The sequence below is a fragment of the Benincasa hispida genome, chromosome 1 (genome assembly GCF_027475165.1).
Source record: "Benincasa hispida cultivar pf3 chromosome 1, pf3_genome.v1.1, whole genome shotgun sequence".
Classification (NCBI taxonomy): domain Eukaryota; kingdom Viridiplantae; phylum Streptophyta; class Magnoliopsida; order Cucurbitales; family Cucurbitaceae; genus Benincasa; species Benincasa hispida.
In genome coordinates this window covers 2,763,927-2,788,662 of record NC_143478.1, presented here as the reverse complement: position 1 = coordinate 2,788,662, position 24,736 = coordinate 2,763,927, and the positions used below count along the sequence as shown (strand labels likewise).

General features: G+C 33.0%; 1 protein-coding gene across 1 annotated transcript; it reads left to right on the top strand.

The window, feature by feature from the left end:
* The first annotated feature begins 21,068 nt into the window (after positions 1-21,068).
* LOC120092472 (senescence-associated family protein (DUF581)) lies at positions 21,069-22,131 on the top strand. The gene is made up of 2 exons (XM_090308689.1): positions 21,069-21,322; positions 21,557-22,131. The coding sequence occupies exons 1-2, from the start codon at positions 21,198-21,200 to the stop codon at positions 21,735-21,737; spliced, it is 306 nt and encodes a 101-aa protein (XP_090164815.1). The 5' UTR covers positions 21,069-21,197; the 3' UTR covers positions 21,738-22,131.
* The last annotated feature ends 2,605 nt before the right edge of the window (positions 22,132-24,736 follow it).

Here is a 24,736-nt window from a genome sequence, read left to right as displayed (position 1 = left end):
ACACCCAACGGAAGCTCTATGTAAAGATCCCTGCTACTGGTAAAGCAAGCCTGAGAGGGAAGCTCTTCCTACCATCAAATCCATCCTATCCGGCAACCAGATCTCCATCGAATCTGTATCAAGACATTGGCACTATTTGTATCTGTTCTATCTCTCTCCTTCATTGTGTAATCCATGTTTTCTTTATCTCTTCATTCACACACCATGTATCAAACACTTAGTAGAAATATTAAATGTTTCGATAAATTCCATTTACCATTTTCTGTCTATTTCCGTTCACCCACCAATCACTTTCTCTATGATATCTTCGTAATTCTCTGATGAGCAATATGAATCACTAAGAACTTAATCTGAATTAAAGATATAAAATACGTTTAGCTAAAGCATGCTAGACGACATCTTTACCTGTGAGAGCAGAAGTGAAGGTGTCATTCTGATCTATCGAGAGAAGGTCAGAAGAATGCGTTAACTAAAGTGAGTAGTACTTCCAGACATGGAAGCAACCTTGCGTTCATTACGTTAGTCTCTGTTTCACCACAGACATGTGGGAGCGTGGCCAATCACTAAGAGATGTACGCCAAGAGAAGAGCGAAACAGTATTTGTATCTTCAATCTAATTAAGAACTTGCGTTGTTTATATTATTTGTCTTTCTCTTTCTATTCTGTTCATAAGACTTGTCACCGCATCCCCTGTCTTTGCATAACTTTCACAGCCAGCCTTACTCCCAGCATCTTATACATGTAGTCTGTATTTTATATCATCTAGTTTAGGTTTACTATCTTTTTATGTTTTTATCGCATCTTTACTGTTTTCCTTTATTTTATTGCAATTTATATACTTGTACAAACGCACTTTTAAAGATTGAAAATCTGGTCGCATGTATCATGAACGTACCGCAAAAACCTAAATCGGTCCCCGTGTTCGACCTCTGATCACACCGAGAAACTTGCGGTGGAATTACACTTGGTTCCATTGTAAGGAAACTTGTGACAATGCATGGCATACTACAAGAACATCCATAATTAACGCATAATTAGTTGTGGTATCGCATCATTGTGAGCAATTCATATCATCCTCCAAACGCGTAACAATATGCATAGTTATATTGAATATAGAGTCTTATTATACCTTTGCGCTTTCAACTTTCCTTGTTTGTCTTGTTTGTCTTTTTTCAGGGTCTGCGGAAGTCTAAAAGGATTAAATGTCTATATAAAGTCTTATAAATTTAAAGAATGTACATAAATGTTTAAAATATGTCACATATATTAATATTTATACATTTTTTGTTTGAATCTCGAGTGCTTTTTGTTTTCTTGCATCCATTGTCAATTATTCCTTTCTAACTCGAAGAGGCACATTGTCATATTATTTGCATGATAGTATATACGATATAAACGGACATTTATGCAATAAAAGATGTTCTATATCACATATATAGTAGATGTTATTAAAATGTTGCATATATGGTATATATTGTAGTTTATCTACTGTAATATGTATCATTTATATGTTTTGTTACCTAATCAATCTCAGGGTCTTTACATACAATCTCCTGAAACAATTTTCAATAGATTATTGTTCATTAGTTATATGCCATCTTAATATATATAATATACAAGAGTATATTTTGGTCTATATCATGTTACCTCATTCATTACTCCTCTTCAGACTCCCAAGATGGTTCCCCAACAACCCCTATTTCAGGATTTTTCCTCTGAATATATTTCACATACAACGAGTAATGTGTTAATTTCAACAAAACACATTATGTTAAAACTTAAAAAGGTTATTGTTTATGTCATATACCTCAAAAGAGTATATGTATGGAACTCTTTGTATTCCAACTGTTTCCATATCATCTTCTTCTTGAATTTCATCTCCAAGTAGTAGGCACTCAATAGTATAAACTCATTTGTCATGTCTCTTAATGGTCGGTTATAAAAGTCCAAAAAAGTTTTCTTTTCTTCTTGTTTCACATTCTTTTGTTCCCCTTTTATGTCTTGTGGTATTTGTTTTTCATCTTTTAAGATAAAAAATGAATAATAAATTTTTATAGGAAATAGTTGATAAATTGATATATATTAGTACACCATCGGATGAAATGTTGAGGACAACATTTTTGTCAGATCTGACCTTGGGTCCCACTCTACTACTAGATCCTAGAAGTTTATCACTTTTCTTCCCGTTCGTAGTTTGGCCCATAATTTCACACATACCATTATCCTGTAATTATTGAAATTAACCCATGTATATATTCTATATCAAATTAACATATGTATATATTTCATTATCTCCTACAAAACAACATTGTTCGAATGCACATATGGATCTATAACAAATATCATGAGATAATGTATTAATAAACATGAGTTGAAGAATACAAATACCCGGTCTATAACAAATATTCCATATCGTCTATATTAGCCTGAAGAAAAGTTATTGTTAGTGCAGTTTATTAATAATAAACATCAGTACATTTTCTTTCGTTTATATATCCTAATATGTTATATAAATAAACATCAGTACATATTCCATAATCTCTGTTTGTTCTAATTCACATTTCAGTCTATAGCAAATAAATTCCTAGATAATGTACAAATAAATATCAGTTGATATTCCACATTCTTCTAATACCCTAAAGTTATATTCTATATCAGTGGTTAAGAAATCAACATCTGTTCGAGGGACCCAATAAACAGAAATCGAATAAGAAAAAAGGGTCCCTACAATTTCGTATTTTTTACCCAAACCTTACTACATGTCTCTCCCTAGACAAAATGTGGTTTATATCTCAGTTTCATTAAAAAAAAAAAAAAAAAAAAAAAAATCATGAAAAAATAGAAAATGTACTTTTTTTTTTGTCTGAAATAGGAAATATATAGTCAACTCGCCTTCCTTCTTTAGTCGTCGATTGTAGTTGCTTCGTCTCCCACGTTGGTCGTCGATTTCAGTATTTTTTCTCATTGTTGGCTATCAATTGCAGAAGAAGGAAGAAGATGGGAAAGAAACCCTCTTTCGAAATAGGTCATATACCTGTTGGTCGTCAATTTTAGTCTGAATCATTCGTTTGTTGGCTATTGATTGCACGGTATTCTTAAAAAAAAGAAAAAAGAAAAAAAAACCTCTTTTCCCTCGAATGTAAAAGAAGGAAGGAGATGACATGGGAATGAAGAGACATGAGGAAGCTTATTCGAAATAGTAAAGATTTGAAAAAAAAAATTAAATGCATTAATTCACGCGTGCAGGGGTCCCAACTGGTTTTCCTTTTTTTTTTTTTTTTTATAATGTTTTTAATATGTATGTATGTATGTATTTGTGTGTGTTTGACAAGACCGAAATTGTAAGTAGTCATTGGCGTTAGTGAAAAATTTATTTTAAGGTCTTTTATGTACCGTATTGCATGAAACGAATAAATGAATTACGAAAAAAATAAAGTATAATTATTTTACAAACTTGTGATTATAAATGAATTCCCACTCACTTTTCACGTGACATTGCCTCATTGAGTTGTGTATTTTATTTACTCACCATTTAAGACATATATGTGATTTTGAATCAAAAGTATAAACGGTACAAAAAAATTATGGTGAAATATACTTTTGATCGTTGAGGTTTAAGGTTATTGTTTATTTGGTCCTGAGATTTTTTAAAAGTGGTGCTTTCAATCCCTGAGGTTTAGAAAAATGTTTTAAATAAACATTGATTTCCTTTGACTGTTAAAAATTATGATGTGGAAGTATTTAAATGGCCAATTGATGGGGCAAATTTTAATGACTGTGCTAAAAAATGACATTTTTTTATAATGAATTTGGTTCAAATAATATTTTCTTCTTTCTCCTCTTCACCTCCATTTTGCTAGTGAAGTTGTCCTCACCAAAATCAACATCGTCAAAACCAACACCAAAAGACAAATATGTAGCCGTCGCCATCAGTAGCAGTGTCCAGATCTCGTCGACGAAAAGGGTTGTCAGTCAGCATGTCAGTATGTACATTGTCGGACTCAAAATCTTTGTCCCTAAAAGTTCAGAAGCAAAGTGGAAATGTAACCTTAATCATTGAATAAGGGATCCAACTCAGCTCTGGTGAGTTCAAGAAAAGGAATTTCATGGCGAGAAGAATTAGATCGAGGAAGAAGTGATATGCCAACTGTGGATGACTAAAACCATTTTTGAGTGCCTAAAATGAACGTGATTATAAAGGTTCACCCCTAGTCCCATTAGCAGACCTTTAATTGGGAAATTGTTGGAAATAGCACCCTCAACTTTTCATCTTTTAAAACTAACGCCTTCTTTTTTCTTCTCATCGGAGTTATTTCACAAAGACTTGCCATGGTAAGGAAGAAGGGGGGAACAAGGCGAACAGCCCAACCCTTGGAACATACTACAGCCCCAGGTGGCGAAAAGCCGACATCGAGGTGTTAAACTAGTTTTTCTTGGTGGATCTTGGGGAGATCGACCACATAGATTAAAAAAAATCACTTTTTTTCTAAATTATCAATTGTTTTGGCCATTTTGGGTTCTTCTTGGTACATTTTCGAGAGATTAAACACCAAGATTCTAGTTTTTTTTAAAAAAAAATATTAGATAATCTATCCAAATCTTATATATTTTCAAATTTTCTCCAAACTTGGTTAATTTTAACCAATATTTGTTTCCACGATTATATGAATTTCTAAATTTCCAAGTGAATTTACCAATTAGATTTTTTGAATGGATGATTGCATTTTGATTTTTAAATTTTGGGAAAGATTAAATTTTGCAAAAAAAAAAAAGTAAGATATGGAAAATATATAAAATCTCGGTAATAATCTGACCAAGAATTTTTCAATCTTGTTGTTAATTTGTCCGAGATTCCATATTTTACCTCTTTTTTTGACAATTCTAATCTTTCCAAAAATTTAAAAATAAAAATCAATCACCTAATATCCATTTAAAAAAAATTCATTTGGGTAATTGGTAAATTGATTTGAAAATTAGATATTGGGCACAATATTTAAAAAATTACTTAAGATTTAGGAAGATCACATAATATTTTGGAAAAGTTACTTGAGGTGTAATCTCTCCAAGATGTACCGAGAAAGGCCCAAAAGGGCCAAAACAATCAATAAGTTAGAAAGCTAATTTTTTTTTAACTAAATCTTGGAGGTCAATCTCGCCCAAGATGGACCAAGAAAAACTATTTGAACGAGTTTTAAAAAAGGTACTAGTTTTGTAAGGTGAAAACTTAAAAATGTTATTTATGAAAATTTCCCCCTTTAATTGCATGCCTGAGAAATAATTGTAGAATTGGGTGTTTTCAATTTTTTATTTAAGAAGAATTTGATTTGGGGTTGTGTTTTGTAGATGAGTTTTTTCCATTTTCAATTTAGGAGAATTTGGTGTTAATTTTGAAAATGAGTTTCTTTCTATTTTTGATTTGGGAGGAATTTGAACTTATAAGAATATTTGGCATATTATTGTATTTCTTTCTGTATGTTTGAATGGTGAAATACATGGGTATTTATACCCAAATAACTATCTAAGAATAGGCATAACCTCCCAACAACTCTCAAAACAAATACTCAACAATTCTTATAACAAATTAGCATCCCCCCTCAAACTCAAGGTGGTTGAGTAAAAACCAACTTGAGTTTGTAAGATAACTGACCAAAACGTGCAAGGAGAGTGCTTTAGTGAATATATCAGCTGGTTGTTCAATCGTAGATATGGCTTGAAGACGCAGAGTGGAACTTTGAAAATGATGACGAACAAGGTGATAGTCAGTCTCAATATGCTTCAGTCATTCATGAAACATGTCATTATGAGCAATCTGAATAGCACTATGATTGTCATAATGCAGAATAGTAGCAGAGGCCTAAGGTGCTCCCATATCAACCAAAAGGCAGCGAAGCCACAGGACTTCAGAAGTAGCATCAACAAGTCCCCGATATTTCGACTCTATGCTGGAGCGAGATATAATAGTTTGTTTCTTACTTCGTCAGGAGATGAGAGAAACACCCAAATAAAAACAGTAACCTGTGGTGGATTGTCGATTAATAGGATCACCAGCCCAGTCAGCATCAGTATAGCTAGAGATAAACTAAGGAAGGCTGAGAAGAGAACTGAAGTCCATGTCCTAGCGTGCCCTTAACATATTGCAAAATACAAAGCATAATAGTGAAATGAATAGTGGGGGAAGCAGACATGAATTGACTGACCACATGGACTGCATAGACAATGTCTGGACATGTTACTATTAAGTAGATGAGACCGCCAACAAATTATCAATACGGAGTGGATCCTCGAGAGGAATGCCATCAAAAGAGGTTAGGTGAACATTGGAGTCCAATAGTATTAGTGCAATAACAACATCAGTGATACCAGAACGCGCCAAAAGGTTAAACGCATATTTCGTTTGAGATAAATAATACCCTTCAGAACACGACGAGACCTTAAGACCAAGGAAATGACTGAGAGGGCCCAAATCTTTCATCTCAAAGTGTTCTCCTAAATAGCATTGTAAATATGCTATAGCATGTGAATCATCGTCAATGATAATCATGTCATCCACATGCAATAGCAAAAGAACAACGTCGTGCAGAGTCTTGCGAGTAAAGAGAGTTGAGTCATGAGCACTAGAGACAAATCCAAGTTAGGTGATAGTGGCACTGAAGGTTTTCAACCAAGCACGGGGTGCTTGTTTGAGTCCATACAAAGCACGACGAAGAAGACAGACTTTTTAAAAGGCGAAGCAATACCAGGCGGTGGCTTCATATAAACTTCTTCAGATAGAGTGTCATTCAGGAAAGCATTCTTAACATCCATTTGAAGAAAAGGCCACTATTTGGCAGTGACTACGGTTAACAAGCTTCAGACAAACGTCATTCGGGCAACGAGAGCAAATGTTTCCTCATAGTCGATACCATACTCCTAAGAATACCCTTTGGCTATCAGACGAGCCTTATACCGCTCAATGGACCCATCAGAACAAGTCTTGATCTTATAAATCTACTTACACCCAATAGACTTCTTGCAAGAAGGTAAGTCAACAAAATCCCAGGTGTGTGTTTTCTCCAAAGCTTGAAGTTCCTCATGCATCGCTTGCTGCTAAAGAGGGTTAGTGCAAGCTTCCTGATAAGAGGAAGGTTCAACCAAAGGCATGACAGTGAAAAACAGTGATAGTCTCTGAGATGATGAGGAGTTCTCTTACCTGAGTGGATCGATGAACAAGTGCAGGTTCTGATTCTGCATTGAAGGCAGAAGGCATATCCAAGAGTGCTTAAGTGGAAGAAGATGAATCAAGCTCAGGAACGGCCAGGAGAGAAGAGTCAGGCAAAGAATCACAAACAGGGAAGAGATCAGTAGAGGGATCAGTAAAGAATGGGTAGGAGTTAGTGAGGGAAGTATGGAGCGAAGATATACTGGAGAACATACGATGTTCCCAAAACGTGACACGACGAGAGATGCGAAGCCTTTTAGAAATAGAATCCCAATAGTAACCCTTTATGTTCAGTCCCATAACCAAGAAAACAACATAGGTGAGCTCTGGGTTTGAGTTTGGTATGTTCATGAGGATGGAGAAGGACAAAACACGCACACCTAAAGACTTTAAGATGAGAATAAGAGGGAAAGGTATCATACAATCGTTCAAAAGGAGACAGATTTTGAACAACCGTGGAGGGTAGGCGATTGATGACATAAACAGACATAAGTGTAACCTCACTCCAAAACTTCTTAAGGCAAGACGTAAAGAGAAATTGACCACGGACAGAATCCAGGATATGGTGATGTTTTTGTTCAGCTCGACCATTTTGTTGGGAAGTATAAGGACATGAACGCTGGATAAGAATACCATTGTTGGGTGAGAAAAGAAAGTAGTTGGGCATCCTTATACTCCATTGCATTATCAGTGCGAAGAATTTTGATAGTGTGTGAAAGATAAGTGCGGAACATTTTTGAATACTCAATATAGACTTGGGATAAGGAAGAAAGGTGTTTCAGAAAGTAAATCCAGGTAAAATAGAAGTAGTCATCAATAAACAATACAAAATATCGAAAACCATTGACAGTAGAAGTAGGTGTAGGGCCCCATATATCAGAATGAACCAGACCAAATGGTGTATCACATAGTGAGTTAGAAGCAGAAAAGACAAAGCAGGTTGCTTTGCAAGTTTGCAATATAAACAGTAAAAAAAACTTAATCGCGAAACATTATTCAAACTACTAACAAAAATTAAATTACGAATATTGTCAGAAGATGCATGACCAAGACGCAGATGCCACTGAAATATACCAGTATCAGTGATAACGGCAAAAAGAGGTAGAGGGACTAGTGGCTGAAAGACTATGAGTTCAAATAATCTTCCCACCTTGCGACACGTACCAACTATTTAACCCGTCCGCGGATCCTGAACCTGACAACCATGAGAGAAAAAGAAAACAGTAAGTCTGAGGTCACTCAATTGACTAATAGAAGCAAGGTTAAAGGTCATATTGGGGACATGATAAGAAGGTTATAGTTGGTGTATTAATAGTAGCAATTCTAGAAATGGTCATGTGGTTACTGTGAGTGGAATGAACGGGAGGAAGTGATTTGACAGGGATAGAGGTAGATAACAGAGCAATGTTGGAGGTCATATGATTGTAACAAGCCGAATCAAAGAGCCAAGATGTACATGGTATGGCAGCAAGCGTAGGTGCACTAGTAGATAACAGTTGTTTGAGCAAATCCTAGAGGTCACTGATCTGGAGGCTCGGAGGGGTGGAAGACATCACATCAGCAGACGTTGCAGCAACAACAACATATGGAAAATCAGACTTGGTAGAAACTTTTGACTTAGTAGTATAACCGGGGGGGCGAGGCGGTCTGGTCGGACAACTGTCCAGGATGTGATCACGTTTGTGGCAATACCTACACTAAATGGTACGAAAATTAGCAAACTTATGATCATGTGATTTGCAGTTTTTCTAGAAAGAGGACTTAGTGAAAGAGCGTGAATGAGTGGTTGCAAGAGCAACCTCTGATGATAGAGAAGAGACTAGCCCAAACCTTTTTCTTCAAAGAGGATTTCCTGGATTTTCGTATCAAGAGACAGCAGGGGATTATGATGTAATAGAGCAACCCGAACAAATTCATATTCTGGCTAGAGCCCCATAAGAACCTTGATGAGTCGCAGATGATCCGGACTAATTTTAGTCTGACATACTGGGTCCAAATAGACTAAAGAATAGCCAGATATTCATTCACAGATTGTTCGACCGCCTGATTGGAACCGTGTAGATAGAAAATCCCGACAAAGGTAGAGTGCAACTGATAATAGTGAGCGAGACCAATGGTTTGGAACCGTGTAGATAGAAAATCCCACAATTCTTTAGCTGTGTTGAATGCATCAAATTGGGTATGAATGGCCGGAGTGGAAGTGTTACCCAACCAGGTGATTATCTAGTGATTTTTGCTATCCAATCCTCCAATCTTTCAATAAACTTGCTTTCATCTTCAGTTGCACTTTGGACAGGTTGAGTGGCATCTCCAGTAATAATCACCGCAACTTGCATCCAATCATAAAACTCTTCATTTGAGATGCCCACGTGACGTAGTTCCTGTCGTCCAACACGATGCTGATAGGACAAAAGACATCGATTTTTTCCATTAGAGGCAGAAAAAATATAGAAAAATGCATAGGACAAATGACACCCCAAGGAAAATATAGCTCAAATTAAGGTTTGGCTCGCAGATGGCTTGGCTTGTCTCGGCTCGAAGAGGTTTGGCTCGCAGATAGTTAGGCTTGGCTTGGTGGCGCTCGGTCAACTCGTTTTGTTTAGCTCAACTAATTTTTCTCTTTGGTCAGTTTTCTTGGAGACAACACAGACGAAAATTAGACCTCGGAGAGAAATGGAACAGATTGACAATCTGCATTGGTGGGCAAAACAAAGACCTGAACAGAAAGTTACTGCACGGATGGTCGCTACACGGACGGTCCTGAATCTAAGTGATTTTTAGATCTGCGCGAATTCTAGGACCAGTGAGTTCCACAGATCTAAAACAGACAAAGGTGGTGACAGCGGTGCAGCAGTGCAGCGGAGCTTCACAGAACACAACTTGGTCTGACGTTGAATGACGACACTTCACGACTACACAAGCGAGGGGATGGAGGGGGAGGCACGATCTGAAGATGGATCAGAAGCTCTGATACCATATAAGAATATTTGGTATATTACTGTATTTCTTTTTGTATATTTGAATGGTGAAATACATGGGTATCTAGACCGAAAGAACTATCTAAGAATAGGCATAACCTCCCAACAACTCTCACAACAAATACTCAACAATCCTTATAACAAATTAACACGAGTAATTTGAAAACGAGGTATTTGCCAATTTTAGAAGGATTATTTAATAGTTTGATTGGTAAAGAGGACACGACAAGGAAGCAACAGATTGGTGGAGGAGATGAGAAGATAAAAGATCTTAGTTAAAGGATAAGAGAAACTTGAAATTGGTGAGGCAAGCGATGAAAAATGTCGTGGTACTATTGAAATGGGTGGAGGAGTGGTAAGAAGGTAGAGAAAGGAACATGGGAGCCAGAGGAGGCTAATGATGGAGATTAGCCAGTGACGGCCTAGTCGGACATGGCTTCTGTTTTTTTTTTTTTTTTTAACCAAATCCATTAAAAAAATGTTTTTTGTTAGCTTAGTTATTACAATTTGCCCCATCCATTGAGTCTAGTCATTTAAATACTTTCACATCATCATTTTTAACAGCCAACTAATGGTCAAAATATGTCAAGTACTATTTAAAGCATTTTTCTAAACCTCATAGACGAAAAGTGTCATCCTTAATGTCACACTCCCTCTCGGTTTACCCTCTAAAACCGAAAGGGGACATGACGACAATAGTCACCGACCTACTTGTCAGTACTTACTGCTTAACTTAAATGAAACCTGCATTAGACCTCAATATGCAAAAACGACTTGGCAGTAAATCAACTATGACTTTAACCAGCATAAAAACTTAATTACAATTCCAAAACAATAAACATATGTCCAACAAAAGCATAAGAATGAACATGGGTCCCAAAATAAGTTTTGCAAGTCTCAGACTCCTCTCAAAATATGTGTACATCAAAACAAGCTTAACCTAAGCTTCTTCCTTCGATAACTGAGCTTTGAATGGCAAGCTGTAGTGGGTTCAACCACCAGGAAACTGACTGCTACCTGAAAAAAAGGAAAACATTTGAAAATAGTGAGCTAGTTACCCAGTGAATGACTCATAGAAATAAAATTCTTCTCAAGCCTTTCATATACATTAATGTAAATAAATAAACATGTTAGAAATAATCTCAAACAACTTACATAGTATCATACATTAATCATAGCGTCAAAATCAATCATATTGTCAAACCTTAGTTAAGAACGAGCATTCAGAGCTCAAGCTCTCAACGTCCATTCATAGCCATGAGACCCATACTTCAGTCCCATTATAAAGACTGTAGCCAGGAGACCCATACTTCGGCCTCTCATAAAGAACTACCTACGTGCACGTGGAGTATACTAAGTACCGTCAATACCTTAGGTACTTCCTCGGATAGCTTCTATACCTTCGGTATCTGATTTATTAGAAACGTAACATTCATAGAAAATTTGAGCATCATAAGCTTTAGGCATAGCACTTACATAGCTTTCACCATAAGAGCATTATGACAATTCAACATGCATGCTTCACAATTATAAACATGTAGTTTGTAATACTCTTTCATTCAATCTTAACATGCACTAGGATTAGTGAAACTCATTTAAATAACTTAAAACATCATGCTTAAGAAATGCCATGAACCCTTTAAAACATAAGTATAAACTTTAGTTGCTTGGAAAACCCATGAACGCTAGCATGAAAGTCATTTGGAACGCATGTTCATTTTATATACATATTTTGAAAACATTTAGTCACTCACGGATCTTTAGGCTTGATTTTTCCTAAGCTTTGTAGGCCTCTCCAATAGATGTAGCTCCTACACATAAAAGTAAAAAGAGTTTAGTTGCCACTTTGATCTCCCTTTTGAGACTACTCTTTTAACCAAGCTCATACTTAGCAAGAGGTTGCATGTTCGTCCAAAATTTCCAGATTCAACTTCTAACTTCATTAACTTAAAAACTAGAACTCATTTTAAGAAAGTTCCTTTTCTAGATATGTTCAAAATTTTGTTAACAATGTCACCTCAAAGTTTCAGCATGAAACTCCTTTTGGTTTAACCCGGGCCTTCAAATTTCTCCCGAAAGCCCTAAACTGCAACTTCCTGCTTGAGGAAAGATTCTAGGTTTAAATTCCAAAATATGTAACTCGAACCACATACATTTTCTTGCAAAATTTCCTTATACAAACTTACTTAAAATGGTGTTAGCAATAATACCTTAAAATTTTGGCTTTAAAGTCCAAGTGGTTCGGTCTAGATCTACGATTCTTCATCGAGTGTCCGGAAACGCCCGAAAATGAACGTTTGACTTTTCCTTCTTTCTCCAGCCCTCTTTCCAATGAAAACTCCCTTCCAAAGGCTCGATTCCAGAAACTAGACTCACAGAGTTTTCCAACGGTACTAATTTCGTCTGCTTTGCTTGAGGAAATCGTCTAAAACGAGCTCTTGGAATTTTCTTCCCTTTTTATATTACCGTCTAACCCTTTTGCATGAAATCTCCTTAAGCCACTTCACCCACTAGTGGAGATTAAGGGCCGAGATTAAGCCATCTATCCGGATAACTAAAAGAGAAGTTTAAAACTGAGCGTTTCGAGAAAACTCGATCCTCGCTGGAAAAACTCAATGGAGAAGGGTCATTTCTCGATGGAAAATTCAATGGCTCTCTGTTGAATACTTGATGGGAAGGGCACGATACTCGATGGGATACTCGGTGCTGGATGGCTCGCTAGATGCACGCTCCTTACTTGATCGCTCGTACTCGACGTGCGACCTTTCCTCGCTTACACTTGACGCTCAACCCTTCCTCGATCACTTATACTCGACGTTTGGCAGCATTTACTCAATGTCTGCCTTATGCTCATTTGATGCTTAGTCACCCCTCATCACGACCAACACTTAGCCATAAATTCTCTTTGTAAAGCTAGAGTAATAAGTATCTGAGAGCTAAGTTTTCATACTTAAATATTTTCCTTCTTCAAACTTATCCTTTACCTCAAAACACACAAATTCAATCTAACTCAAATATTTAACCCCATCACTTTGCTCAACTCAAATAATAAGCATAATTAAAAAGGAAAAGTAAGGTGCGGGTTTTACACTTAACACTTCAAGAACCAAATAGACACTAACTTCAAATCTTAGGGACCAAAAGAATATTTTACTTAAAAATTGATAGAAATGACACGAGAAAGAAAATAACAAAATTTAGATCAACATAAAAATACCTAATGGAGAGGGTTGACCCAAGTCACTTGCCCAATGGAAAATCTATCAAGGTACCTAATGGGGCATGTATTTAACCCCCAAAACATCTTCCATGATCAAAATGTGCATATGGGAAGGTGTTCGGTCTCGATTGCCTTTAAGATGCCCAATTTGACATGGTTGACACTGTGAGATTAATGATTACCCTAATCTAGCTCCGGATATCTATTGAGAATGATCACTCATCTAGTTCTGTGAATACATCAATGTAATGACACCACTTGAAAACATATGAAAATGGGTCCACGTGCACTTTTCCATTTCGAATGCTACAGGTATTTTATTTGGGCATTATCAATTCAAAAGCTTCACATTTTATCTAAAAAACGTGTCGAGTTATGAAGAAAGTAAATCTATTCTCCATTACCAAATTTATTAACTTGTTGCGCTTATTCACTCTCTAACTCAAGCATCAGAGCGTGCACACCACATTGGTATAAGATTTCCTTTTTTGCAAGTCTCATTTTTTCCACCTCAAACAAATTTGCTATTGTCTTTGCATGAAGGTTGGACGATTTTTATTGTTTAAATTTTGGCATCAACAGGACGTACATTTTTTTTTAGTTGCCTTAAACATACATTCGAAATTGACAGACTAAAAAAGGTTTATATTAAAATTTGGGTTGAGAATGATGAAATGAATTATTGGGAGAGTTTCCAAATACACAATTATATTTTATATCAAAGGAGAAATTCTAAAATAAATATAAATTATATCCCTTTCTAATAAGTTATTTTATTTTTAGGCCAAATGTATTTTTTGTCTCTAAGGTTTGAACTTAATGTCTATTTGGTCTCTCAAATTTCAAAACAGACACTTTGGTCCTCAAGATTCGAGAAATAATTATAAATAGTCCCCAAAGTCTCTTGGACCTTTAGTTGACTAACTGTAAAATGATTTGGCTAGTAAATGACGAGTTAACTAATTATAGGGGTGTTCGTGGTTAATTAAGTTTAGTTTGGGGCTCAAACCTAATCGGACCGCAAATTTAAAAAAGAAATGTATTTTTTGAAACTGGACCGGACCACATATTCGTTCGGTTTCGTGGTTTTTTTATTTTTTATTTATTTTTTCATATTTTCTAAATTATAAGCGGTTTGGTTTGGTTCGGTTTCATGGTTTTTTTATTTTTTTTATTTTTTTATGCTTTTTCATACTTTCCAACTTACAAGTAGTTCGGTTTCATGGTTCTTTTTTTAAAAAATTGATGCCTTTTCATATTTTTTAAATTATGTATATTATTTTTTTAATATATTTATTAAAAAACCGGTTCAGTTCGGTTTCCAATCGATTTTCAAATTTGAAACTGAATCGAACCACAATTATTCGGTTTGAAAATATATGAAATTGAACCGAACCAGATTAATTCGATTTTGATTCGGTTCCGGTTCGGTTTAGCAATTGATTCGGTTTTAGCGGTTTCAATGATCACCCTTAACTAATTGATACGGTAAAATGATATATACACTAATGATGTGACCTCTCTCTTCTTTCTCTCTTATCTATCGTCTTATTCAATTTTCACTTGGTAAACCTACCTTTTTGATGTTGTTGGGCTTTGTTGGATGAAGACCAAAGGAGAAAAAAACCCTTGAAACAAGACACTTCCTATAATTGATTGTTTTCAATCTCTCTCTATTTTTGTATCACGTATTTGGCAGAGCGAGCATTGTTTTTTAACTTTCTAAAATCTATTCATCAAGTTTTAAAAGATGATTCATTCAACAATGACAATTCAGTTCCTCGACCATGACATCAACTTCTAACTCTCTGAAATGGCGAATGGAGTGTGGATAGAGATGGAAAATGCATCTCTAACCTTAACCCCTCTATCCATAGGGTTGGGGGAGATTGAGAAAGTAAGGGGATTATAGATGGAAAGAATAATAATTAAAAAATGTTAAATTATGAATATATTTTTACTTTGTATAGTCAACAATACAATCAACCATTCTTCACAACATTCTGTCATTAGTCAACGAACAATTAAAGTACTATAAGAATGCAAAATCTAGCAAACCTCAAACAAAGACCCATTGAGATCATTTAAAACTACTCCTTAAATTTTATGGATTAAAAGTGTCATTGATAAAACTTTTTGAGACAAAATAAACACTAACCTCAAACATTTATAACCAAACCGTCTATTTTACCTCTATTTTTATTAAAAATACAACAATTATTACATGCTTAAAGAAACAAATAAAACCAGTTGTCAAGACATTGAAATATAAATGTCCTTTACGAATGAAACCCCACCTGTCTTTTGCAATTATTATTTTCGTTATTTTTTTATTATTTTAAACTTTATTGAGAATTGAAACGTAAATGCCCTTATCACAGACCTACACGTGGACATCCATAATTCATGTGAATAAATAAATGTTACCACATTGACTTAGAAAAATAATTTTATTAATTTTTAATTTCGAAACTCACATGAAATAGAATCCTCCTGATCTCATCCCCAAGCTCTTCCACTCTTCTTTTTAAACGAAGCCCCTAAAGGCAAAATTAATATTACTAAAAAATAATAGATTTATAATATTTAGCGATTGAATTATTTATTGGTTCATGGTGATGGGTTGCAACCGTGGCGTGATCTCAACCGGTGATCTTCGGCCTCAAGGAATCCCGGAATCTGCATGTCCAGCCGTTTTGAATCATCGCCACGTAGCACGTGCAGTTTCTCCGGTTGGAGCCTCTGATTGAGTCGCACGTGTAACGGGCAGCTAAAGGTGGAGGAAGGTGAGTGCTGACCGTAAGTGCCCGAACGGATGCGGGCAGAAAGGTGTGGGCCCCGCAGGACAGGGACCTTGGGAGTAGAGCCAGCAAGGCTATGAGTCAGGTGGGCTCCACTGCATCGTTGGCTTGTTTTGTTCTCTTTCTCGTTTTGTTTTTGGGTCCCACCACCAAGTCAGCTCCAAAGCCTCTTTTCGACTCCAGACGCTTTTTATTATTATTGTTTATTTTGAAATAACATTTTTCCAAAAATTAAAAAAATTAAAATAACATTTTTTAAGAAAAAAAATATTTTAGGGTTTAATTTATATGTATTCTCAAATGATCAAATCTTAGTAGACTTAAAAAGTTTATTTGCTTGTAATCAGGACTTTTTTGTATAATATTATTTAATTTTAGTAAATATGTGTTTAAGTTATGTTTTTTAAAATTATTTCTCGTGTTGTGCAGAAAAATAACATTTTTATATTTTTCTCGTATTCATAATTTAAAATTTAAAATTTAAAATAATAATTATTTTACATACAATTTAAAACATTTAAATTTTTTTGTCATGCTACAAATTCAAGGGAAAATTATAAAAGTCTATCTCTAAGGTATAATTATAGTTGCAAGTACACCCTCAAACTTTTATTTATAAAAAAACAGATCCTCAAACTTCTATAAAGTGTTAAAATTTGACCATCAAACTTTATATAATTGTAGAAATTAGACATCAAACGATAAAAATTGAACCCTCAAACTTATGCAATTGTTTCAATTTCTATAAGTATGTAAGTTTGAGGGTTCAATTTTAACACTTATGTATGTTTAAATGTTCGATTTTATCATTGAAAGTTTGAGTGTATTATTGCAACTACCACCATACTTTATGAGTGGTTTCTGTAATCTTCTATAAACTCAATTTATTATTTTAAAATAAAAATATCTATTGTGTAATGCAATGTAAATTATATAATATTACAAAATAATTATCATACAAATTTTGTTAGAAAAATATGTTCATAAATAAATTAATAATAGTCTAATGTAAGATAATACTTGATAACTACAACTAGTTTTATGATTTCTAAATATATCACATACACATTTTAAACAATTTATTTAAATTAAATTCCAATTTATAAATCTTTTACTAAATATATATCTAAAAATCTAAAAATCTAAAATAAAAATTTGTTTTTATTGAATCTCTTTCTTTTTCAAATTCCGTATCAAACTGAATTTTAATTACTCACCTTTTCCTTTTTAAGAAATACTCAAACTTAATGTGATAATAATTTTCATTCAGAATATATCTTTTAACAATAAAACATTAGGAACTATTAACTAAAATTGGACGCATTTAAGTACAATACTAAAATTTGACAAACTCTAAAGTATGGGGATGATAATTATATTTCAACCATTTTTCTTTTGCCCTTTATCCTTTTGACCTTTATGCCCCTCCCATAACCAATTATATCGCTTTGGGCCCTAATTCAGGGCCCCACCATCCATTAAAGGAACGAAACGGCTGAATAAGTTATTCGAGAGAATTCGAGACTCACTTTTCCATTTTTCTCCCTAATCTTTTCCTAATAATTACATCAGTGCCACTTTGTCTCAAAATCAACATTTTCTTCTTTATTTTTCTCAAGCAATGGTTCTGTCGTGATTTATGGAATACATAAGGGTAAAGTTGGAATAAGATGAGTAAAGTTAATGTATTTGCAATAAGGCCCTTCAACTTTAGGTTTAATGCCTCTTTTTGCCTGAATTTTCCTGGTATTTATTTGTTATCACATTCATTCGTGATATTGACACCGTGATATTGACATTTTATCTCAATATTCTATTGAGGATTCATCACATTAAAAGATCAAATTGATTTCAAAGTCTAAACTTATTTTTAAAAAAGAATAATCATTCAAAGTATAACTTTGTTTAAAATATATTCAATTTATAACATTGAAATTCACGACACCAATTATTAGTTATGATATGATACATCTATAAATGACATGTGGTTTATTATATTTACCGTATTTTTATCCATTTATTCGTATATATATAAAACATTATCTACTAATACGTCGATATTTACAAGATTATTTATACATATCACATTGTAAATAAAATGGCTTTAAATATTAAAATATGTATGTGAAAAGAAACTTCCTGGCTGGTTCTTAAATGAGATTTTTTTTAAGGTAAAAGATTGATTTATTTAAATATTTTTTAATGTAAGATATGATATTGATATTTTTTTAACAAAAAGTAACGTCCATATCTTTATATCGAAAGATATTAATTTATGAGATATGTTAAGAAAATAATCTAGTACTACAATAATATGAAACATAACTGTATTTACATACTATCTCAGTTAATCGTTTTCATCAATATTTTTATAAATTGTGTTTCTAAATTTATATGTTCTTTTTTTATCAATCATTAACGGATTGTCGTAAATCATGTTAGACAAAATAAATCTAATTTGCGATTTGAATTAGGTTTGTTTCACTCATTTCGTAATTTTTTCTTCTCTAAAAAAGCATAAAAAATTATATTCAAATACATTTATATAATTTTTTATTTTTATCATTTATTGATAATGAATTTAATGGCTGTCACCAAATTAAAATATTAAAATCACATAAAGTTATGAGAATATTATATTATAGTCATTTGATCGTCTTGTGAGATTAATAAAAAGTGAATATTATTTGATGTATAAAATAATGGTCGTAAAAACAAAATATTAGATTTTTATCGTCTCTTCTCTTACCATACTTATCCATAATTTTTTTTAATCAAGATACTCATCCATATTTAGATAAATAATTTGTTGATAAAGGTACATTTTATTATAATAAAAGCATCATTGAATATTAACATCATATTTTGTAGCTTTAACTTATTAGCGGATTAATTATTTATGCACATTTCAATGTCTAAAAATAATTGATATTCGTCAATAGTCAATGATCCAAGTGTTTAATTTCTTATATTTACATTAATGAGTCGTTTTCATCCCATTTAAATACACATGATTAAAGAATATTGTGTATTTAAAAAAAAAAGATTATGGGATATTATATTAGAATTTGCTAATAGAACCTACTTTGTTTTGTTTGTCTACTAATGCGCACTCCCCCACTTGATGTTAAATACAATAATTTTGAGGGAGAAATGTAGGAACATGAAAAAGAAAGAGGACCAAATTCTAATTATTTTTTTTTAAAAAAAGTTTATTTTATTTATTTTGGCCCTTCGGGTTGGGGAAAGAGATGCATGCACTTATGGCCAATAGATTTTCACCACGGAACAGCGAAAACCACCCATTTGAAAACCATTTCTATTTATTCAATTTTTTTAAAAAAATAAAATTAGAAAATTTTAAAAAACATTTCTATTTTATTTTCTTGGGGGCAATTATACACTGCGCCGCGTACCAACCTATCAAAACCCAATTTCAACCAATTTAACTATTTTGTGCTATTATATATATATATATATTTTAAAAAAAGGGTAAAAATTAAGAGGCAATTTATACTCATAGCCCTGAACTTTCTTTTTAACTTGTGAATTGGTTAAACTTAATTAGGGTTATTTTCGTCTATATATCTTGAGTTTTATTTCGCTTTTGTCCCCTACTTTTTAATTTTAGTTGATATATATATATATTTTAATAATTTTGATTAAATAATGATAATAATCTTCTGCAGGAAATAGTATTATGTAAATATATCTTCACAATTTATTAAGCACAATTTAGAGTCCAAATTGAAATTGATCTTTCCAAAATATAAATAATTAATAAACGAACTGATGAAAGTTTCATAAAGGGTATTTTAAAATCATGACCATGCGAATATATGCTAAAAAAAACACATGAAAAAGCACTAAATTTTATCAATCGAAATTGAAAATGATGGAAATGAAATGAAAAAAACATTGTGAATTCAACCGAGATAAAACAAATGGAGATAAAAGGCAACGCAAACACAAATCAACTACATAAAGATATATGCTAGAGGTGGAAGAAGTGGTTCAAATCCTCTAGTCTCCATAGTCCATAAATTGTCAAACTAGAAAAAAAAAAATACACCTAAAAACAATCACGTTACAGTCTAAACCTTGTAAGTTGAAAGTTGGACAAGTCTAATTTGAGACAAAATTTGCAAAAATTACAATTTTGAAAACTTAAAGAATTTGAATTCACCGTGTACGAAAATTTAGAATTTTGATTGATATAATGTTTTGTTAAAGTTCTTAAGGGTTGAATTGATATAGTTCCTGTTTCTTGTTTTCTGTTTTCTGTTTCTATTTCTCAATTTTTAATAAATTTACTTGTTTCATATTCATTTGAGAAATATTTCTGAAAATGAGATCAAATTTGAGAAACTACTAGTTTATGTTCTATAAAATTATGTTTCTTTTACCTATTAAATCTCATCATTTACTTATAGATAGTTATGCATGTCCAAAGAAACCATCCACCTCTTTGATTTGTGTTCGACTCCGAAGAGGGACATTTTTATTTTGTTTTTTTTTCCTCTTACATTTATTTTCATCCTCTATATAAAACAAGAAACAAAAAATAGTGATGCGTGTTCTATCTCCAAGGACATTTTTTTATATATATTTATTTTCATCCTTTATATAAAATAAGAAACAAAAAATAGTTATAAAACAAATTTCTATTTTTTTTAAGAAATATTAATAATTAAAAAACATATTCCTGTTTTTTATTATTGACCTCTAAATTAGAAATTCGAATGATCCATCCCAGAAAAAAATGTTAACACGTATTGGTCCAAATAATTCGTTATCGTAGTCCGCGAAGCAGCCGATTCCTCCACTCTGTGGGCGAGCAATTATAAATGGACCCTAATGCTCAAGCTTTCTCCTTCCCCCCGGCTTCCCATTTCCTCTCATCTTCTTCATCGAATCTTTTGCCCTAACTCTTAAAGCTCCCAAATTCTTTCTCAGTTCCGGCCAATTTTCACCTTGTACTTTCTTCACCTTCTTTCAGTATGAGAACTTCGCCGCTATTCTACGCCGGCTGCGCCGATCACCTTCTCCACGAGCCTCACTTCCTCGAGGCATGTTCCCTTTGCCGGAAAGCCCTCGGGCGCAACTCCGATATCTTCATGTACAGGTCCGTTCAATTTCTCATCGCCTGAAATGTCTCCGTTGTTCCGTTCGGTTATTGAGAACAGTCGAATTAGGCTTAGTTAGATCTGATTTATGGTCCTTTTTTGGTAGAGGTTTGTTCGACTGATGGAAAGTAGTTTTAGGTTGAATTATGTTTAGATCGCACCGATTTGTGGTCTGTTCTGATTTTGAGATTTTGATATGAGAATTGATAGTTTATTCTGTTACTGTATTGCAGAGGAAACACTCCATTTTGTAGCAAAGAGTGCCGGCAAGAACAGATTGAAATGGACGAGGCGAAGGAAAAAAGCTGGAGGCGTTCTTCTTCATCTTCTTCTTCTTCTTCGAGCTCTCAAAGTCACAGAAAGCAAGAAGCTAGCAAGAAAAATGTACGGTCCGGCACCGTTGCGGTGGCCTGAGATCTTCCGACAGAAGCAAGATAAATTCTCATTTAGAGAGAAACACGTTCCCCGATTTGGAAAAAAAAAGGAAATTGTGGAGTTGAGTGGATGCTCATAATCAAATTTCCATTACCAGCTCAAGGACTTGATTCTCAAAGGAAAAAAAAAAAGAGAGAGAGAGAGAGAAAAAAAAAAGATAAAAAGATTAAAAAAAAAAATAAAGAGAAAATTCGGTTAATAACTTTTAGAGATATCTAAATGTGTATACCACAAAAAAAAAAAAAAAAAAAAAAAAAAAAACCATGGGAAAGCATCATGATTCTTGAGCTGAAATTGGGTGTTTTTTTTTGTAGTTTCTCTTTTGAAAAAAAAAAAAAAAAAAAAAAACTCAATTTTGACTCTTTTAGAGGAATTTTATTTTATTTTTTTGCCCCTCTAGTTTTGATTCTTGAGAATACATATTTTTTTTTTAAGGACTAATGCAATAGAAAAAAAAATGAATTAAACTAAAATAAAAATGGAAAGTTGAGGTTGAATTCGTAAACTGGTTATTAGAAAAATACAACTAATTTACAATAATTTATGAATTTTTGGTTTCATTTATGATTTTTTATTTAATGTTAAGAAATCGTATAAATAATGTTCAGAAAAAGTAAACCATTTAAATCAAATATAGTTTTTATTCAAAAATGCAATTTGAAAGCATCGAATAAAAATGGGTGTGTGAAAACAATCTGCAATATTTATAGTTTTTTTTTTCTTTTTTCTTTTTCGAGTGCCAGTATTTACAGAAATATGCGAATGGAAAGTTCATATTTATTTATTTACATTTACATTGGAATTAAGGGGAAATTGCACATGATCATAGATTCACGACAAGGTAAAAACTTTAATATATATAAAGAATGTTATGTAATTTTAAAATCTAATTTCATTAAACAAAAAGACAAGCTTTTGCAAAATTGCAATATATTTTACCACAAGATCAATAATGTAGCTTTCACAGCAGTTTGACGAAACGTGAAAATCATTTATGAGTAAACAAAATATTTTTAAAAAAATTAGAAAAATAATAAAATTATTATTAAGCAAGAAGTACTGTTTATATACATAAACAAAATAGTTATTAAATATTGTCTTAATCAGGATAAAAATGAACCAATTCCTTTATTTAACAACATTAAGAATACCAAAACAGGATTTCTAGCCAAACACAAATTAAACACGTTCAAATATATATACTAAGTTAAAGTACCAAAATTATAGAAGATTGAAGTTTGTTTTTGTTTAGATAAAGACGTCTAACAAGTTGATTATTGATTTATAGTCCATTATGGTTAGCAAGAATTTTGTACCGAGAAACTGATGATGTAACATTGTTTTCTTTTTGGCCAAGTTGCAAAAAAGTGGTAGTTGCATCTATATCCTAAAACTATTCAATATATTTATCAACATGAGTTGAGTTGAATTGATATAACAACTCAACATTTGACCCAATTACTTTAAATGTTGGTGAAGTTAAGTTGGTATATTTTACCAACTCACGGTAACTCTCCCTTCGTCCAATGTTTTTAGTGGGCTCCACCCATCGGCGATTATCGGTACCACACTATGGGAACCAATTTCGTGCTCCGACAACCAATTTCGGGTTCCAACAACCACCTCTAATGACAACTCTAGTGAACCAACTCTGACGACCACTTTCGTGTGACCAACTCAGACAACCAGGGCTTTGAGAACCATCTCCGACAATAAACTTGAAGGAACCGGTGAAGGTTTGAATGCGGAAACGTGGATCGATCCCAAATTTAATTTTCACATAATACAAATTTTACAAAACGAAATATGCAAATCAAAATAATATTTACAACATACTAATAAAATTAAACAAAAGGGTGAAGAGAAGAATACTAACTCTTGATGAAAACCCTGTCTTCATGAATTTCCTTTTCTTTCCAAAATTGGTCATGAATAAAACACCATCCAAAATGGCCACCACTAATTGGAGACTCCTGTATGAGAATCTCTAAGAAGTTGAGTGGGCTGTTAGTTTCTGGAAGAGAGGGAGAGGAAATTGAGAGGAAGAGAGTTTGGGATTTTCTCAAAGAATGTTTCATCTGGATCCCATCCATGTAAATCACAATTAAAATTGATATACTAAATAAATATATTTTAATTTAAAAATGAAATCATTATATATATAATAACTAATTATTATGTGTGTATATATATATATGTATGTATATGTTATATCATATATAACATATAAATTATGGTTTAATATTGTATCATATACAATATAATTTATAGTTTTAATTCTCTCATCAATGTTATTTACTATAAATTCCATTTGTATTAAATTCAATTATATGAATCCAATTCACATAATTAATATTTGAATTATATTCAAATATTTATTTCCTCACAAATAAACTTTATGTTTTGATGTATCAAATACATTGTATTAATTATATCATATATAATTAAATTAAATTAATTATATCACATATAATTAATTCTCTCAATTAATTTGAACAATTTAAAATAATCCAAAATTGATTCTCATTTAATCCCCGTTGGGCCACAGAGAGAATCTCATGGACCTGTACCTTGAAGCTCCAATGGTACTTGAATAATTAATTAATTATTTAACATCCATTAACTGTCGGACACTCCACTAAGGACCCACAATTATACTCTTTGAACTACAAATATATTTTTGTGTCCATTTGATATAATCAGTCAACAATGTAATGACCCTTCACAAATTGCTCGTAAATACAACTAAGCCAAAATTACCGTTTTGTATTTGTAGTTACATCTAACTCCTTAAGTACCACTGATTGAATAATAAGTCATAGTCCAACTATGACAAAACCCCTCTTTGGCCAAGAGAGGGTTGCAGGAACCTGTGAAAACCCTAAACGAAAATGTGGATATCGTCCCTTATTTTTAAATTTTACAGAATATAGAATATTATGCATAATACCTAATTTATAACATGTGTTAATAATAAA